General features: G+C 57.2%; 1 protein-coding gene across 1 annotated transcript; it reads left to right on the top strand.

The window, feature by feature from the left end:
- Positions 1-2,645: 2,645 nt before the first annotated feature.
- ZP1 (zona pellucida glycoprotein 1) lies at positions 2,646-16,146 on the top strand. Its single transcript, XM_028118148.2, is given in 15 exon segments — positions 2,646-2,731; positions 3,149-6,375; positions 7,579-7,700; positions 8,603-8,921; positions 9,065-9,124; positions 9,127-9,186; positions 9,991-10,178; positions 10,250-10,347; positions 12,248-12,375; positions 12,468-12,648; positions 12,747-12,891; positions 14,159-14,237; positions 14,399-14,518; positions 14,763-14,867; positions 14,870-16,146. Coding segments are annotated over 14 exon segments (1,833 nt in total). The 5' UTR covers positions 2,646-2,731; positions 3,149-6,182; the 3' UTR covers positions 14,905-16,146.
- The last annotated feature ends 1,465 nt before the right edge of the window (positions 16,147-17,611 follow it).

Genomic DNA, 17,611 nt, shown 5'->3' with positions numbered 1-17,611 from the left:
CCCTGTTTCCAATCCTGTAATCACAGTGGTGGCTCCTCCCAACCCTCCCTGAGGACAATTGATGAAAAGTTGCTAAAACAAAAAAATAGTCCAGATGGGCAGGGCCCTAAGATTTTCTAAAGAAGACAGTGACGTTTGTTCTTGCAGGGCAGGGTGGCAGGGGGCTTGACTGCCCTCCCACGGTGGAGACGGACCTCTCGGCACGTATTCCCCAGTGCCACGGTCCCTCAGCCCCTAGGCGCGGGATGCTGGGGCGGGGAGGCAAAAGTGTCAGGAACCGGGAGCCAGCGTCTGCCCCTCAGAGGGAGCCTTGAGGATAGACAGGAACAGAGGGAGCCTTAGGTGGGGGCTCGCTGGCTGGAAGCAGAGGGCAGGAGCCTCCAGTGACCAGGCATCAGGAGCTCAGGCCAAGTTTAGAAATTAGAGGACCCTTAGTGGAGCCCTCCCCAGGGTCAGGCTGGGGTCTTCAGGAGGCCGCCAAGACTGCCGATGGGCCTTTACTGAGGGGAGAGTCCGGGGGAGGGTGACCGGGGCCTTTGGGAAGGGCCTAAAACCATACAGACCAGTGACTCTCAGCTGAGTGCACATCGGGACCTCCCAGGGGGGCTGGTCACACCGAGGCTGCTGGGCCTCTCCCCCAGGGGGTCTGGGGTGCAGCCTGGGCATTTGCATTTCCATCAGGTTCCCCAGCGGATCCCCGTGCTGCTGCTTCTGGGGGCACAGAGGACGCTGACCCACTGGAAAGGAGAGTCGGGGTCCTTGGGCCTGGGGTGCTCGGAGCAGGGGGCAGCAGCTCTGCCTGGAAGAGAGTGCTTAGCTGAGGGGCTTCCCCCAAGGCCTCCCCTCCCTGCTGTGGGGGTCTGAGGAGAGAGTGAGCCCAGGCTCGGCCCCAAGCCGGCCGCCAAGTGACAATGCAAAAACCAGCTGCCTCTTATTTAGTTATTTTTGGTGCGCTGCGTTTCCATGTCGTCTTCTTCCTGGCTCCAGACATTGCACTTGCCTTTTTCAGTCACATATTTGCCAAAAACCTTATTTTGGAAGCCCATGAAGCCCCTACGATAAGAGGTGAAGCACAGGATCCCACAGAATCCCAGGAGCGTCAAGCCCCCTGCTCCAGAGTCAAAGTAGGTTCATCACTTGAGGCTGTCCGCAGTGATGCTGACATGGACGTCAGCGAGGCTGTGCCTTGCCAGACAGAACGTGCGGGAGCCAGGGAAGGGAGAGAGCCTTCCTTGCGGCTGGCGGTGCCTCAGGGACCTACCTGCAGGGTTTAGAGATTAAGGAGCCTCAGGCCCAGGGAAGCTGGTGTCCCGACCTGAAGAGTGGGGATGTGGCTGCCCACAGGGACATTTCAGCCTGGCTTCTCTGAGCACTGGGATGAATCCCTGGGGGGGGGGGGGGGGCTGTCTTCAGCCCAGCCCTGCCCGCCTGTCCAGGGACCCCCCCACCCGCACCCCCCAGGCACAGGCCTGGTCCCTGAAGCACAAGCTTGTCTGTGGCCTGAAACTCGCTGCACAGCCAGCAAGAGCAGAAGTCAGGTCCATCTCTGCGTCAACCTCAGCTACCCCAGGCAGGAAGACAAATCAAAGCCTAGCAGACCGCCACTGGGTGTCTGTGGCCTGTGGGAGCCGTGCAGACCTCACTCGGATCCAGCACACCGCCTGCGAGTGCCTGCACCTTTCCCCATGTCCCCAGCTTCCCCATCATCTTCACCTACCCCAGTGCCTTTGTATGGCTACTACCTGGAATGCCCTTTGCCCCTCGCCTGCCCACCCAGCAGGCCCACTTTCCCAGACCCTGAGTGTCTCGGGCTCCCAAGAACATGTTTAGCACATCACCTGTTGTTTAACCAACGCAGAGAGTGGGCCCCAAGGGAAAGTATCCCCCAGCTTCTCCCCAGTTTCTCCCCAGTTTTCTTCCTCTGCTCCTGCCTTAGGAAGTAGGTTTCTGTTTTTCCTTTCTGACCTTTTTACAGAAGTTAATCAAAGAGGAAGTGAGACGCACAGCAGGAAGCAGGGAGGACCTGCCCTACAATCCACCAACCCCCTTACTCAGGAGGTCCTGGCGATGCCCACGTGCAGCAGAGAGGCAATGTGAGAGGACCTTGTCCTTCCAGCCTGGAGAGGCCCCGTCCTCCTGTGGCACCCTCCTGTCCCTGACCCTCATGAGCAGGTGAGACAGGGCGGAGAACTCACTTAGTGAGCCCTTCAGGCTCACGGCACCCCAGCTAGGTTGATCTTGTTCTTAATTCCATTCTATAGATTAAGAAATTTGAAACCCCATTTTATTTTTTTTTAAGATTTTATTTATTTATTTGTCAGAGAGAGAGAGCGCACGCGGCAGGCAGAGGGAGAAGCGGAGCCAGATGTGAGACTCGACCTGGGATCATGACCTGAGCTGAAGGCAGACGCTTAACCGTCCGAGCCACCCAAGTGTCCCAGAAGCCGCACTTTAAAAAGATAAAAAAGAAATTTAAAAGGTAAGAGATGAACAAACAGGTTTAGAAAGAGGTCAAGTGGGAAGCCAAGACCCCAAGTCAGGTCACTCTGATTTGACCCTCTTTCCTCAGCAGTGAAAACAATCCGTGGCTTTTATTGCTCTTGCGTCCAAGCGATGCAGACTCTCTCCGTGCCGTCCGTGGGTCCCCTTAGTTCATCTTCACAGCAAGCCTACAAGTTAGGCACTGTTACTGGTCCCATTATACAGATGAGAAAATCGAGTCAGCGAGAGGGTAAGTGATTTTTCTAAGGTCTCTGGTGGTGGAGTGGGGGAGCCGGTGTCCTTTCCAGGCTGGTGCCTGTGGGCTTTTGCAAGAACTGGAATCATAACCAAGGGCTCAGAGCTCCGCCTCTCGGGCCAGTTTAGCACAATTTTTCTCAAGGGCATTCTTCTGCCCTTCGCCAGGAGGAAGTTCCCTTGCTCTTTTCCTGCCTGTCTAGGGCCTTGGGAGACACCCTGCCATCATGCATATGGATCTCTCTGTGTATCTCATTCCATCCCCACCATCATCAGGCCCATCCCTACTTTACAGAAGGGACAGGTCCTTTCGCCCCTGAGCAGCAAGTGCAGGATAGAATCCCGGCTCTCAGCTCCTCCGGCTGGGGCTCTCTCCGCCATCTGAACCGTACCCCCTTCCCTTCGGGGACAGCTCTCTGTCACAGCAGGAGGCAAACACATGCGGAGGGAGTGACGGAGTAGGGAAACCACCACCCCTGGGTGAAGGTTTGCTGAGGGGGAGCAGGACAGTCACATACAGGAGTCTCCAAGCGTCTCCCCATCAAGGACTGCCCATGTCCCGAGAGAAACAGTAACTTAGCAGCAGACGGGGCTCTTCCTGCCGGGGATGGGCTGAATGGTGCCCCCCATTCGTATGCAGGAGCCCGAACCCCCATCACCGCTGAATGTGGCTGTATCTGGAGGCAGGTCCTTTAAGGGGTGATTGAGTTATAGTGAGCCTGTGAGGATGGGCTCTAATCCAAGCTGAGTGGTGTCCGTACAAGAAGAGAAAACACGGACCCACAGAGCCATGGGAGATGTGTGCACACAGAGGAAAGACCACAGGGAGAAGGTGGCCATCTCAAGCCAAGGAGAGCAGCCTCAGAAGAAACCAAACCTGCTGACACCTTGACCTTGGATTTCCAGCCTCCAGAGCTGTGAGAAAATAAATGTCTATTGTTGAAGCCACCTGTGTGGCTATACTGTTTTGTCACAGCAGCCCTAGCAAATTAATGCACCTGCCAAAAGGGCATCACCTGAATCGAATCAAGAAGAAACACCAGGTCAACCCGCGTGAGGACCATTCTGTCAAGTTACCGGCCTCTACTCCTCAAAACATCAAGGGTACAAGGAACAAAGACCGATAGAGGGACAGTCCCAGGCTGGAGGAGCTCAAGAACCCTGCTCCTGGTCTAGGAAAAAAACACTTTTCTCCTTTGCTGTAAAAGTCACGATTAGGACCGTTGGTAAATTGAGTAAGGTTTGTAAATTGGGCATTTGTGTTATACCAATGTTGATTTCCTGGTTTTGATCATTTTACTTGTATTTTAGGAAGTACACACTGTATTCGGGGGTAAAAGGAGAACCATTTGCAAACAGCTCTCAAATGTTATGGAAGAGAGTGTGGATGTGGGCGTCTGTGTACATACGGAGAGCGAAAGAGCGAAAACAAATGTAAAAAGACACTGTTAAAAAACAAAATTCAATTGAGTACATTTTTAACATCCTACTGGCTTTATGCAACCATTCATGAATCAGGCAGCATCCCTGCAGATAGGAAGGTGCTCAGAGGAGCTATCCAGAAAGACTTTTATAGGCAGAAGGGAGCAAGAACAAGGAACTTATACAAGTAAAAATGGGGGTTGGTTCATTGCAAGGTCACTTTCCTTTAGGGGATGGAAAGGGTCTGTTGGTCAGATTATTGGCTGAGGCTAATCAGACCATTCCTTTTTTTTTTTTTTTTTTTTGGCTGGTTTAAGATTCCATTTCTGGGAGAGCCAAAACTGTAATTAAGTCTTGGTTTGATGACATGAGATTTAGCATAAATGATGCTATTTTGGGGCATGTTGTCTTGTTTTTAACAAGTTAATATCTGAGAGATCTGGGTGAAGGGTATAGGGAAATTCTTTTCAGTAAGTCTAAAATTGTTTCAAAAGAAAAAGTTTAAAGCCTTCCATCGTCCTTTAGGAAAAACCCACCTCACCAGCCCTTACCCCTCCAGGGACCCCAGTCGGCCTGAAATCCACTGTTTGCAGCCCTATTCCTTTATCACCCCAAATTCCCTCTGCCTCAACACGATACCCCCACCCCTACCCCTGGTGCCCCCCCGTGCCTCTGCCACGCCTAGCCTGGCCCTGTGCTTCAACTTGCCCTGCACCCAGGGAGACCCTCCAAGCTCCCCCCACCTAAGCTCTAGTCATGGTGAAGTTCAAGCGCTAAATCATTACCACCTGGAACTTGTCACACCCGTTCTTCGTCACTGTGCGTCTTTCTGTCCACCCTGCGAGCATTCTCCCCAGTTTGCTAGCAGGGAAATGAATCCCAGAAAGTGAAGTGTCCCGGCCACAGCTAGAAAGAGGAAGAGGTAGGGCCTGGGTTGGAGCCAGACTCTTGACCCAGCCACACGCCGCCCCGCTCCTGTGGCTGACACTCAGCGGCGTTCACTGGCAGAGCCTCCCCCACAGGAGGCTGGTGGTAATGAGGCCTTGGGGGAGGCCTTGGGGCTGCCTGGCCCACGGGAAGTGCTGCTGCCTATGAGCCAGCCTTCTTGGGGTTGTTAATGGACTTTATTTCTCAGAACGGTTCCAGATTTAGCCCAGAGGTCCCATGTGCCCCGCACCCAGTGTCCCATAGGGTGACCCTCTCACATTCGGGCAGTAGGTTTATTACAGTTAATGAGCCACTGTTGATCCACTGTTACGAACCTAAGTCCATTTCCTTAGCTTCTACCTCCAGTCCTTGTTCTGCTCCAGGGTCCCGTCCGGGAGGCCACAGTCCATTTCTTGTCCATTCTCGTGATTTGTCGCTAGTGACAGCCATGGCCCCGTTAATCGCCCTGATCGTCAGGAGGGCCCCATGAGGGGCTACCAGTTTGTCTACTGGCCTGTCACCCCATCTGTCTGCCCGCTCTCAGGACAGGGGCAGCGTCTTGGCCTCTGGAGTCTGCTTAGCCCCCACCCCCCGAAAGTCCTGTTAGTTACCTAACCAGGCCCGCTACCCACCCCCCATGGCCCCTGCAGCTTCTGGTGGCCCCAAGGCCCCAGTGCAGGCAGGAGGCCCTGGAGAGCTGGCCTGGACAGGGAGGGGACTATGAGAGACTTGGAACCCGCCCTTGGCTCCCCCCCTCCCCCCGCAGCCTCACCTGTACCAGAAGCTTCCCTCCTTTCCACCTCCCAGCCAGGATCACCTGGCTGAGCCCCGCAGAGCCGGCCTCAAGGCCCAGCTATAAGGCGGGAAGTCAGGGTGAGGGACCGCTTTCGGGGCAGCCTGTCAGGGTCCCTGGCTGGGAGGGGGCCTTCGCTGGCCTTCAGGGCGGGAATTTCGCCAGAGCCCCTGGTGGCCAGGCAGGGCTCCTCCAGGTGGGCGCCCTTTGCCCCTCGAAGTTCCCACTTGCCACCTCCCCCATATAAGTCCTGGGCCTCACCTGGGCGGACAGGGGGACTGTGGGGGTTGCTGTGGTGTGTGTGATGGCAGGAGCCTCGGCCGGGGTCTGGGATTGCCACGTGGCCCTGCTGCTGGTGACTGCTCTGGGGCTGGGGCAGCGGCTACACCCCAAGCCTGGTCTCTCCAGCCTGGGGTACAGCTATGACTGTGGGGTCAAGGGCCTGCAGCTACGGGTGCTCCCCCAGTCAGGCCAGACGGTCCGCTTCAAGGTGGTAGGTGAGTGTGGCTGAACCGTGGTCCCCACTTCCCCGGCTGCAGTCGGGGGGACGGGGACCCCTCCCCTGCAGCAGGAACAAGAGGGGAGGCCTCTCGGCCCCCATTACCTTACCACGCTGGGGGGCGGGGGTGGGAGGGTGGAAGGGGAGTTGCCAGTCTTGGTTTCCCTGGTCACCCAGGGAAGTGTGCACAGGCCCTCTTGCTGAGATGCGGTCTTGATTCATGGGGCGCAGGCTCTGCATCTGTGGCGGAGCTCAGCTGATGCCCCGGCTACTGGCCCACAGAGCACGCTGAGTGGCAGGGCCCTGGTGGGCCTGGCCTGGTGCGAAGAAAGGGGGGGGGCATTCAAAGGAGGATTTGAATCTGCAGCTTCTAGGCTCTGTGTTCTTGAACAACTCACCTGACCTCTCCGAACCCATTTCCTTATCTGTAAGATGGGAATGAAGACCCCCCCAACCTTGCCCTGTGCACTGAACAGGAGTCCCGGGGGCATGCCCACACCCGGGGAGCACCCTGCTGCTCTGCTGACAAGAGGGGGTGCACCCCTAGCATGCGTCCCCCGATGACTGCAACAGCCGGTTAACCTGGCAGATAACCTACAACATGCCAGGTTCCCATCACTCCGCCCCTCATCGTGTGCACCTGGCAAAGCTCCCGCCCGGCACCTCAGCAGCCTCCTCCACAGAACGTGGAGAGCCAAGGTTACGGGAACAGGCAGAGAATACCCAGCCCGGTGCCTGAGACCCTGCTAACCTTTGCCCCCCCCCCCCCCATATCTTCATTCCTGCTTGCTGTTGTGTGCTGTTAACCAGGAACCGTAGCTGGAAAGATCAAAGACCAGCTAAAACTATTCTCTTACAGACCGTAAGCTGGTAGCAAAGCTAAGGCTGAAGCTGGGGGCTCCCACTCCCGAGTGTGGCTTTCTCAGCAGATGCCAACAGCCTCTGGCTTCACCCTTAAATGTTTTTGTGGGTTTTTTTAGATTTTATTTATTGCCACAGAAAGAGAACACGAGCAGAGGCAGATGGAGAGGGAGATGCAGGCTCCCAACTGAGCAGGGAGCCCGATGTGGGGCTCAATCCCGGGACCCTGGGACCATGACCTGAGCCGAAGGCAGACGCTTAACCAGCTGAGCCCCCTTGGCACCCCTCATCCTTAAACATCTCTGATGCTTCCCTTCCCTCTTTCTCTCCCCTGCCCCAGATGAATTTGGGAACCAATTTGAGGTGAACAACTGCTCTGCTTGCTACCACTGGGTCAGCACCAAGCCCCGGGCACCCGCTGTCTTCTCTGCAGGTTACAAAGGCTGCCACGTGCTGGAGAAGGTGGGGACCGGTCCTGCTCCGGGCCCACGGTGGGGCAGGGGGGGACGGGGCACAGCTGGGAGCCAGGTGGACCTTGCACAGCCTCAGGCTGGAGAGGGAGCTCACGACCAATCACTGTGCTTGTCACAGCTGCCTTTGGGCTGGTGGGTGGTGGGTGAGGGGGGGCTAAGTCCCGGGACCAGCCCACAGATCAGCTCCCTGCCTGACCCCCCCACCTCTGCCTGGGATGCTGGGCAGCCTCCCCTCTGCCCCCCTCGCCCCCCATCTCCCTCTCGCTACCCCCTCAACCCCTATCCCCCTCTCACCTGCAGGACGGGCGCTCCCACCTGCCCCCTCAGTCCCATCCCCCTCTCTCGCTGCCCCCTCACCCCCATCCCCCTCTCACCTGCAGGACGGGCGCTCCCACCTGCCCCCTCAGCCCCATCCCCCTCTCTCGCTGCCCCCCTCACCCCCATCCCCCTCTCACCTGCAGGACGGGCGCTCCCACCTGCCCCCTCAGCCCCATCCCCCTCTCTCGCTGCCCCCCTCACCCCCATCCCCCTCTCACCTGCAGGACGGGCGCTCCCACCTGCCCCCTCAGCCCCATCCCCCTCTCTCACTGCCCCCCCCAGCCCCATCCCCCTCTCACCTGCAGGACGGGCGCTCCCACCTGCCCCCCTCACCCCCATCCCCCTCTCACCTGCAGGGTGGGCGCTCCCACCTGCCCCCCTCAGCCCCATCCCCCTCTCTCGCTGCCCCCCCTCAGCCCCATCCCCCTCTCACCTGCAGGACGGGCGCTCCCACCTGCCCCCCTCACCCCCATCCCCCTCTCACCTGCAGGGTGGGCGCTCCCACCTGCCCCCCTCAGCCCCATCCCCCTCTCTCGCTGCCCCCCCTCAGCCCCATCCCCCTCTCACCTGCAGGACGGGCGCTCCCACCTGACGGTGTTCACTGAAGCCGTGCTGCCCGATGGTCGAGTTGATGCAACCCGAGATGTCACTCTGATTTGTCCTAAACCTGGCCACGGCTGGACTCCGGCCTCCCATCCGGAACCACCCGTGGGCTTCTCCCTTCCCACGCCTCAGGCCCAGCCCCTCTGCCCCATCCCAGAGCACAGCTTTGTCCGTGCAACCCCTGCTTTGCCGTCCCTCGGACCTGGACCCGCCACCCATCCCACCCAGGCTCAACCCCAGTGGGGCACCCTGGAACACGGGGGGTTGACGAGCCACCTTACCCAGGTATGTAGGACTCTGGACGGCCCGATCGCCCTTGACTGGGCCCAGGAAGCCAACTCCCTCCATTGCCCTGGAAGTCTGCTGCCCGGCATGGCCCCTTCTCACGTTCTCACCACTCTGTCCCATCCCCAGGTGTGCGTCTGACTCCAGGGCGGTGCCAGGTGTCCTCCAGACCCATCCCCTGTGGAGTGAGAAGTTCAGAGGAAGCCTGTCTGCGGGCGGCTGCTGCTATGACAACGGCAGAGAGGTTCCCTGTTACTATGGCAACACAGGTAGAGCTTTCCACACCTGAATCCTGAAACATTAGGAGGGCTTCCTCCCCCCTGCCCCCCCCAGTGCTGCAGGCGCGTCCCACCCTGTTCCTAGGAGAGCCTGAGCCCCAGAATGCCTGCAGAAGGGACCTTTAGATGGGGTGCCCGTACAGCCCATCTTGCTGATAACCATCGTCCCAGGGAACTAGTAATAGTTGTTTTTAAGATTTTGAGAGAGAGAGAGAGAGAGAGCATGAGCAGGGGGGAAGGGGCAGAGAGAGAAGCAGGTTACCCGCTGAGCAGGGAGCCTGAGGTGCAGAGCTGGGTCCCAGACCCTGGGATTATGACCTGAGCCAAAGGCAGACATTTAACCGACTGAGCCACCCAGGTGCCCCATAATAGATCTATCTTTACATGTACCCCTACCTTTCGGTCTAGAACATCCCGGTTTATTTTAAGTTTACTTTTTTTTAGTAATCTCTACACCCAATGCGGGACTCGAACTTACAACCCCAAGATCAAGGGTCCCATGTTCTTCTAACTGAGCCAGCCCAGCACCCCTGGGACAGCCCAGCTGAGAAATAAATTCAATGGTGCTTCTACTTCTGTAGTTCCTTTTGTTGTCATGCAGGAGAAAATCTGGGTCCTTCGAAGGGTTACTCGAGCTAACACTGGCACAAAGAGTAAGAGAATCCAGGTCTCCCGAGTCCCAGGGCAACACACTTAAATACTGTTACCCAGGCCACCGCCCCCCCACCATGTCCATGCTGCACGGACAGTAACCTCAGGGGCCTGACTGGTCTCTTTGATCCACCTTTGTCCCAGCAACTGTCCAGTGCTTCAGAAATGGCCACTTTGTCCTGGTGGTGTCCCGAGAAACAGCCTTGGCACATGGGATCACACTGGCCAACATCCACATGGCCTATGCCCCCACCAGCTGCTCCCCGGCCCAGCAGACCGGGTCCTTCGTGGTCTTTCGCTTCCCTTTCTCCCACTGTGGGACCACGGTCCAGGTAGGAGTGTGGCCACGGGCGGGTGCCCAGGACCACCCCCTGGGAGGGCTTACCCAGCTGTCACCCCACAGGTGGCTGGCAACCAGCTCATCTATGAGAATCAGCTGGTGTCTGACATCAAGGCCCAAACGGGGCCACAGGGCTCCATCACGCGGGACGGCACCTTCCAGTGAGGGGGAGCCTTTCTGGAACAGGCTGGGCTGTGGGCTTGGGTGTGAAGGGGGCACAGGGTGAGCTTAGGACGGGCTTTGGAGCCATCTGGGTTCATGTCCAAACTCTGTTCCCTGCTGCGTGATCTCAGGAGAGCCTCTGGCCTCTTCCCAGCCTCCCCTACCAGGCAGGGAGGACGGCCCTCAGAGCTGATGGGAGCCTTAAGTGGGGTCTGCCGGCACCAGACAGAACCACTACGGTACATGGGCGGGCCGGGGTCCTCAGGAGCGCTGGCCTTCATCCTTTCCAAGAACTAAACTCGGAAACTAAGCCCCCAGCACCCGCATCGAAGCCCCTGGAAAAAGCGGAGGCCGGGAGTGTGGTTGTTGCTGCCTCTTCCTTTCAGAGGTCACGAAGCCACAGGTGAGGCAGGAGATATGTGGGGGCGGGAGCTCACAGGGGGCCTCTGGTTGAAGGGCGCCCCTGGGACCGCGGACGCTGGTGGCAGAACCACCCTAGGTGCCTAGGACACCCGTGGGGGTGCCCCAAGGGCAGCTGTGCTTGTCATACCTACTGCCTTTGAAGTGCAGGGGCCCCAGCACCAGCCTCTGCCTGGGCGCCCTGTCAGAGCTAATACGTTTGGGTACAAAATTCCATGCTTGGCCCCAAGTGGATGCCCAGGGGTCTTTCTCCCCACCGTACCTGCCACAAGGGCTGGGGTGGGCTGCTTGTGTGCGGGTCCAAATGTCTTTTGCTTTAAAAATTCTAAGTACCTACAGGCCAGAGGGTGGAGGGATAGGTCCGTTTTAGACCCTGGGATTTAGGAGCTGGGGGAGCTAGCCAGAATTCAGGGCTCCAGGGACTCCCAGAGGAGGGGAGCCGTGAGGGGAAACAGCTAGAGCCCACAGGAGTAAGCGGGCGGCTCCTCAGACAAGGCCTTCCGCTCAGGCTGGAATCCCCAATGCCTGTGAGCACCTAGTTTGTGCCAGGCCCAGTCTCCAGCTGCAGGACGTCTTCCCCAGGGGTGCCCTGCCCAGGCGGGAATGCTCCCTCTCCGAGGTAAAGGGAGGTACCTCCTTATGGAGGTAAAGGTGGATGGGGTAGGATGGGGTCAGCTTCCCTTGCAGAACACAGGGGGCCGGGCATGGGCCCCCACTGAGTGTGTGGTGTCACTTAGACTAGCAAGAGACCCCAGTCCCAGTGGCCCACCGTCTACCACTGCGAGGACCATGACTGTCGGGAGCCATGAGCAACAAGGGGGTTAATCAGGTAGAGCAAAGGCTCCCTGATCCCTTTGAACCATGGCCACCTGACTGCCCCCATACAAGAACATGTTGTACTGGCTAGCCCGAGTTGTATTTAGGCTAAGAAAACCACAGTGTTATTGATAGGCCCTGAAAAATAGCGCACCGGGCCCTTTAAAGGCATACCGCGTAAGCAAAACAGGGAAGAAACTATGCGCTTGAGGAACCTGGCCTTGAACCAGAAACTCGGGAAGGAGCCAGGAGAAGGGCAGGGAGGAACCTGTGAAACTTGTTTATGTCCTATTGTTATATAACCTGAACTTATATAAAGTGTGTAAGTAAGAATAAAGTTGTTGCTCGCGGCACCCCCGTGGGCAACCCTCCTGTTCCCATACTTTTATGTTTCATTCTCTTGCCCTCATCCCTGTTCGACCTTGTACGCGGGCCGTGGCACATGACAACACTGGGAGGCTGTCTGAGACCAGCTTGAGCTGTCCTGGGCAGATGAGGCAGGCAGGGCTCAGGTCCCCCTGGTACATGCTCGGTGGCATCCGGCTGCTGTGCTGGACCGTGCCCTGCTTGCTGCATCCGCGTAGCTGGTGTCTGGTTTGCTAAGCGAGCTGGCCTCCATGACACTGTGTCCTCTCCCCTGCATGCTCTTGCACCTGACCTCAGGCTTCACGTGCGCTGCGTCTTTAACGCCAGTGACTTCCTGCCGCTCCGGGCGTCCATCTTCCTGCCACCCTCGCCAGCCCCTGTGACCCAGTCTGGCCCCCTGCAGCTCCAGCTTCGGATCGCCAAGGGTATGGGGTCCCTGGGCCTTCTCTTCCTGCCCCACATCCCCTCACACCCCCCCACACAGCCCACCGAGGCTCATGAGCCCCTCGCCCCACAGATGAGAGTTTCCGCTCCCACTACGAGGAGGGGGACTACCCCCTCGTGAGGCTGCTGCGCCAGCCTGTCCCAGTGGAGGTCCGGCTCCTGCAGAGGACAGACCCCAGTCTGGTCCTGCTGCTGCACCAGTGCTGGGCGACTCCCGGTGCCAACCCCTTCCAGCAGCCTCAGTGGCTCCTCCTGTCTTGACGGGTGAGTGGCAGTCAGGGCTCCAGCTGCCCCAGCGGCTCCCCCCACCTGCCGCCCCTATCCCTCTGCGGCCTCCTTCCTTCCTTCCCAGGTGTCCTTTTGACTGTGACAGCTACAGGACCCAACTGGTAGCCTTGGACGAGGCAGAACTGTCCTTCCCATCCCGCTACCAGCACTTCACCGTTGCCACCTTTGCCCTCCCGGACCCTGGCTCCCAGAGGCCCCTCCGGGGATGGGTAAGAAGCTCTGCGTGCCTCTTCATGCCTGTTCCCCCTCTGTTCAGTATAAGCTCCAGCACCCTGCGAGCTATAGCAGAAAGAGGTCCCAGACAGGGCTTTGTGGAGGGTGATCAGCCCAGAGGCGACCACAAAGCTTCAAGAGGGAGGAAGGAAAGTAGATGCCACCAACCCTATATCTGCACCCTGGTCACAATGTTCTAGAGTGGCTTTGCTTCTGACTCTAGAAACAGTGTGTTCAACGTAAATCTGCTTTGAATACTTATAACCGAGCAGCTTCTCTGGTAGGTAAATGGATAAACTTTGGGTATATATTTAGGGTTTTGGGGTTTTTTTTAAGATTTTATTTATTTGAGAGAGAGAGCATGAGAGGGAAGAGGGTCAGAGGGAGAAGCAGAATCTCCGCCGAGCAGGGAAACTGATGCAGCACTCGATCCTGGGACTCTGGGATCATGACCTGAGCTGAAGGCAGTCATTTAACCAACTGAGCCACCCAGGTACCCCTATATTTAGGCTTTCTACAGAATACACAAATTGCCCCCACAGGCCACAAGCTACCCTATAGCTTGTTCTGCTGAGCAGTACCTATCTCACATTGCTACACACAGACCTCTGTGTATGTAAGGAGCTGCATGTTAGTGCACCAGATGTGGACAGACTTCACTGGTTAGCCCTGTTAAGGTGGCTTAATTCTGTCTCTACCGTGTGCTTCTCCTGGAGCCAAGAGACCCTCACCTGCTGGATGAAGATGCATCCATTTGTTGGGCCTCCAGGGGCTGGTTCAGCTCCATCCACGTCTCCTGCTTCTACTCGTTCTGGGAGCTGTCCCTGGCCTTGTTTCTGGAAGCAAGGATACCCTGTCCCCCACTTTGCCCCTCCATCACTGGGGCATCTGCCCCTGCCACCTGGTGAAGTGCCCCCTCCTCAGAAGCCAGCACTCCCCAGGGAAGCGGGGGCTCTGCAGTCAGGTGAGCATTGGTGGAACAGCCAAGGGCTGGGGCTTGGTAATGTGCAGTGTTGCCTGCCTGCAAGAAAATCCCCTGCATACTTGAGCCACAGGGAAAGAGGAAGGCACACCTGCGGCTGTGACCCTCAGCAGGAGGGGCTGCAGTCTTGGTCCTGGTGCACCTGGCCAGACCTCCATCTGCCTGCCTGCCTGGCAGCAATGTGGACTTGGCCTGGGTCCTGGACCCTGGGTCCCTGCCCTGGTGCTTCCTACTGTGGGTCTGAGCCGGCCCCACGCCCTGGCCTTCTCTCTTCCCACCAGGTTTACTTCTGCAGCGTCTCTGCCTGCTCCCCTTCGGAGCTGGAGACGTGCCGCACTGTTTGCAGCTCTGGGCTTGCAAGTGAGTCTGGGCTAGGACCCTGGGCACAGGGCGGGGGGGGGGGGGCGGGGAGCGGTGGGGGGGCCGGGAGAGGCTTCATTCTTATGTCCGCAGGCCTGTTCCTGGCTTCTGGGCAACCAGGGGCTGGAGAGCAGGCTAGACGCCACTCCTCTCCTGCACAGGACAGCGACGATCCTACGCTCCCCACAGAAAAGCTGCCAGGCCCCAGAACCTCGTGAGCTCTCCAGGGCCAGTGGGCTTTGAGGATTCTTCCAGGCAGGAGCCTCCGCCGGGGCCCACAGGTGCCAGGGCTGTGGACCAGCCCTCAGGCCTTGGCCCCCATGTGTTGCCAGGGGACGCTCGGCCATAGTGCAGGCGGGAGATGGTGTAACAGCAGTCAGCGGGGAACTAAGCAAAGAGATGCAGTCCACCCTCTGTGTGGACAGGCAGCTCTGCCGGGCATGATCACAAAGGTCCAGGGGATGGAGACCGTTTGGAGGGGCTGCGTTCAGCCCTGCAAGCCTTCAAACCCCTTCTCTCCGGCAGGCTTCCCCAGGAATGCCAACCCGGGGCCTCTCCTCTGGGTGGTCCTTCTGCTGGTGGCTGTTGCCCTGGTCTTGGGGGTCGGTGTTTTCATGCGCCTGAGCCGAGCCCAGCACAGGAGCTCCAGGAAGGCAATGGAGGGTGAAGGGGCTCAATAAACCGCCGTCTCAGGCCTACCGAGCATGGGTGGAAAGCTGTTTGGGCGACTAGAATGATTTCGTCTTAGAAAGGTGTTCCTTAGCCTCGTCCTTCCTTTAAAAAACGTGGCCTCTTCTACGGGTAGTATGTGCCTCACCCCGGGTAGAGTCGGGGGTCTCCCAAGACTGAACTTGGGACACTTTGCCTCTCAGCAAGGAGAGCTGGCATTCCAGAGAAAACCAGACACGTGAAGGCAGAGTCCCGTAAAACCCTGGCGGAGTCAGAACAGCACCAGTGAGGAAGGGGGAACCGGGAGGGTGGGGCCCCGGGCCTTCTGACTGGGCGGCCTCCAGGCGCGCTGCTCAGCTGCCCTCGTGGCTCAGGGGAGCCCAGATTTCCTGGGGCCGAAAGAGCTCTTCAGTCTTGCTCTGAGCCTCCCAGCTTCCCACCAAAGGATGCTGGGCTACTGCTTTCAGCGCCACTTCCCCCTTCGCCCCCCAGGACTAGGCCCCACCCCGGTTGGCAGAGCAGCCCGTCGGCCCTGATGCTGGCTGCCACGGTGGGTGCGGCCACCAAACAGGTCGGTACCGGTGCTGGTGGGGCTGCTGACCTTCATTTGCCCATGTAGGACCTGGGCCTTCACCTCGGACTTGGCAGCAAAGACCTTTCCAGACGGACATGTAGATCTGGCAGTTGGAAGGGGTGAGGGGTGGGAGTAGCGTTCAGCCTCTGGTGAAGAGATAGAATAATCTGGTAGGGGGGTCAAAATCTGGCCTTTGACTTTTTGGTAGGCATGAGCTGCGAGAGGGAGCGGAGGTGCTCAAGTCAGGCCGGTGGCCTTGACGCTGTGCAGGGACTCCTGCACTCTGGCCTACTACCTCTTTTCCATCTTTAGGATACCGGTCATCCCCTGAGAGTCGCAAGCCAGGCTGCTTCATTACAATCCTGGTTCTGGCTCTTACTAGCTGTGTAATGTTGAGTTACTCAACTTCCCTATAGGCCTGTTTCCTCATCTGTAAAATGGGGAGAATACCCATCCCCACAGGGGTGTTAGAGAAAATTAAATAAGGATCCTGGGGCGCCTGCGTGGCTCAGGTCATGATCCCAGGGGCCTGGGATCGAGCCCCGCATCAGGCTCCCTGCTCGGCGGGAAGCTTGTTTCTCCCTCTCCCACTCCCCCCGCTTGTGTTCCCTCTCTCGCTGCGTCTCTCTCTGCCAAATAAATCTTAAAAAAAAAAAAAAAAAAGAATCCTTAGAATGGTACCTAGCACTCAGTAAATGTTGACTGTTATTTATTAGAAATGTTTTCTCCTGCCCCAAACTTAATTAACGCTTACTTTTTTTTCTTTTTTAATATGAAGGCCAGTTTATAGCCCAGATGAGGAGGGGTGGGGGGAAACGCCACCCCTCAGGCTTTTGCAGCTGGAGGTGGCAGAACAGAACACTCTGGCCAGAAGATCCAGACACTTGCTACGGAAATTAGCTGTGTAGCTTCCCTTATCTGGGCCCATCTTCCCATCTGTGACTGGGGATGGCCAGTCCTGTCCACCATCCTGGCCTGTGCAGGGGGCAACAGAATGTACTCCTCAGGGCTGGTGCAAAAGCATGAGGATTCTCAGCTCGGTGTTGGCTGGAGGAGCCAGGCTGACTTGCTCTCAAGGGGTCAGGGAGCTGGTGGTTCTACCCGCCCCCCACCTCTCACTCTTCCTCTTCTCACCACTGCCTTCAGCATCAAAGCTCATGTAAGCATTTCAAACTCCATGGAAGGGTGGTTCTGTGAATCCCACCGACGCTGTGTTTAAAAGCATGATTCTGTAGATACCAAATGGAATCACATTACATAACGGACTTATCTCTCCAGGGTATTTTTTACCACAGAAGTAGACATCTTGTATTATTTCCTATCACTTTTAACAGATACCTTGTCTTCGATGTTGCGGTTAAGCTGTGAGATATTTTATCTCCTTTTGATGGAAACCAAATCTATTACTAATGCTGAACACTGGTTATCCTCACTTAAGCATGTAATTCTTTGTACATTATTTTCTCAGAAGAAGTTCTTAGATGGAAGGGGCACAGCTTTTGACTGGGCAGCCCTGTCAGGCTCTGTGGGAAGATGGGGGTGCCGGTGCCCCCCCCAACCTTGCCACCACAGATCAGCATCGTGCTAAAGCTTTGCCACCCGAGCATCCTCAGCCAAATAGCATTGCTGATCTAAACTGTACCTCTTTGGGGGTGCCTGGCTGGCTCAGTCGGTGGGGCATGTGACTCGATCTCAGGAGTGTGAGTTCGAGCCCCACTTTGGGTGTAGCGATTACTTAAAATCTTAAAAAATACACTTTCTCAAAAAAAGGTTTTAAATGTACCTCTTTAATTAGAAGACAAGCACCGTTAGAGCCCCTTGTGTCTTATAACCTGCCGCTTTGTGTCTCTCATCTGCTCCCCTGAACTTCTCTCCCTGTCCTCAGAGAGCTCTCGCAAGTCGGGGGGGCAGCATCTTCATCTTACAGATTTCCCATGGAGTCTGCCTCTGACCTCTTCCTCTGTGGAGCAATTCCATCTTGTTGTTCCAGAGGATTATGTAACTCCTAATTTTCCCCTCACATTTTTCTCTGTGAATATGGCAAACACCGCATTACCCTGGTGTGATCATGAAAGTATCCATTGGCTTTTCTGTGATATGTGGCAATTCAGGTGTTTCTCTCCTGTCAAGG

Source organism: Eumetopias jubatus, unplaced genomic scaffold (assembly GCF_037043125.1).
Source record: "Eumetopias jubatus isolate StellerSeaLion01/CBP00866 unplaced genomic scaffold, mEumJub1_p1.0 scaffold_13, whole genome shotgun sequence".
In the NCBI taxonomy this organism is placed as follows: domain Eukaryota; kingdom Metazoa; phylum Chordata; class Mammalia; order Carnivora; family Otariidae; genus Eumetopias; species Eumetopias jubatus.
This window is presented reverse-complemented; position numbering and strand designations above follow the sequence as displayed.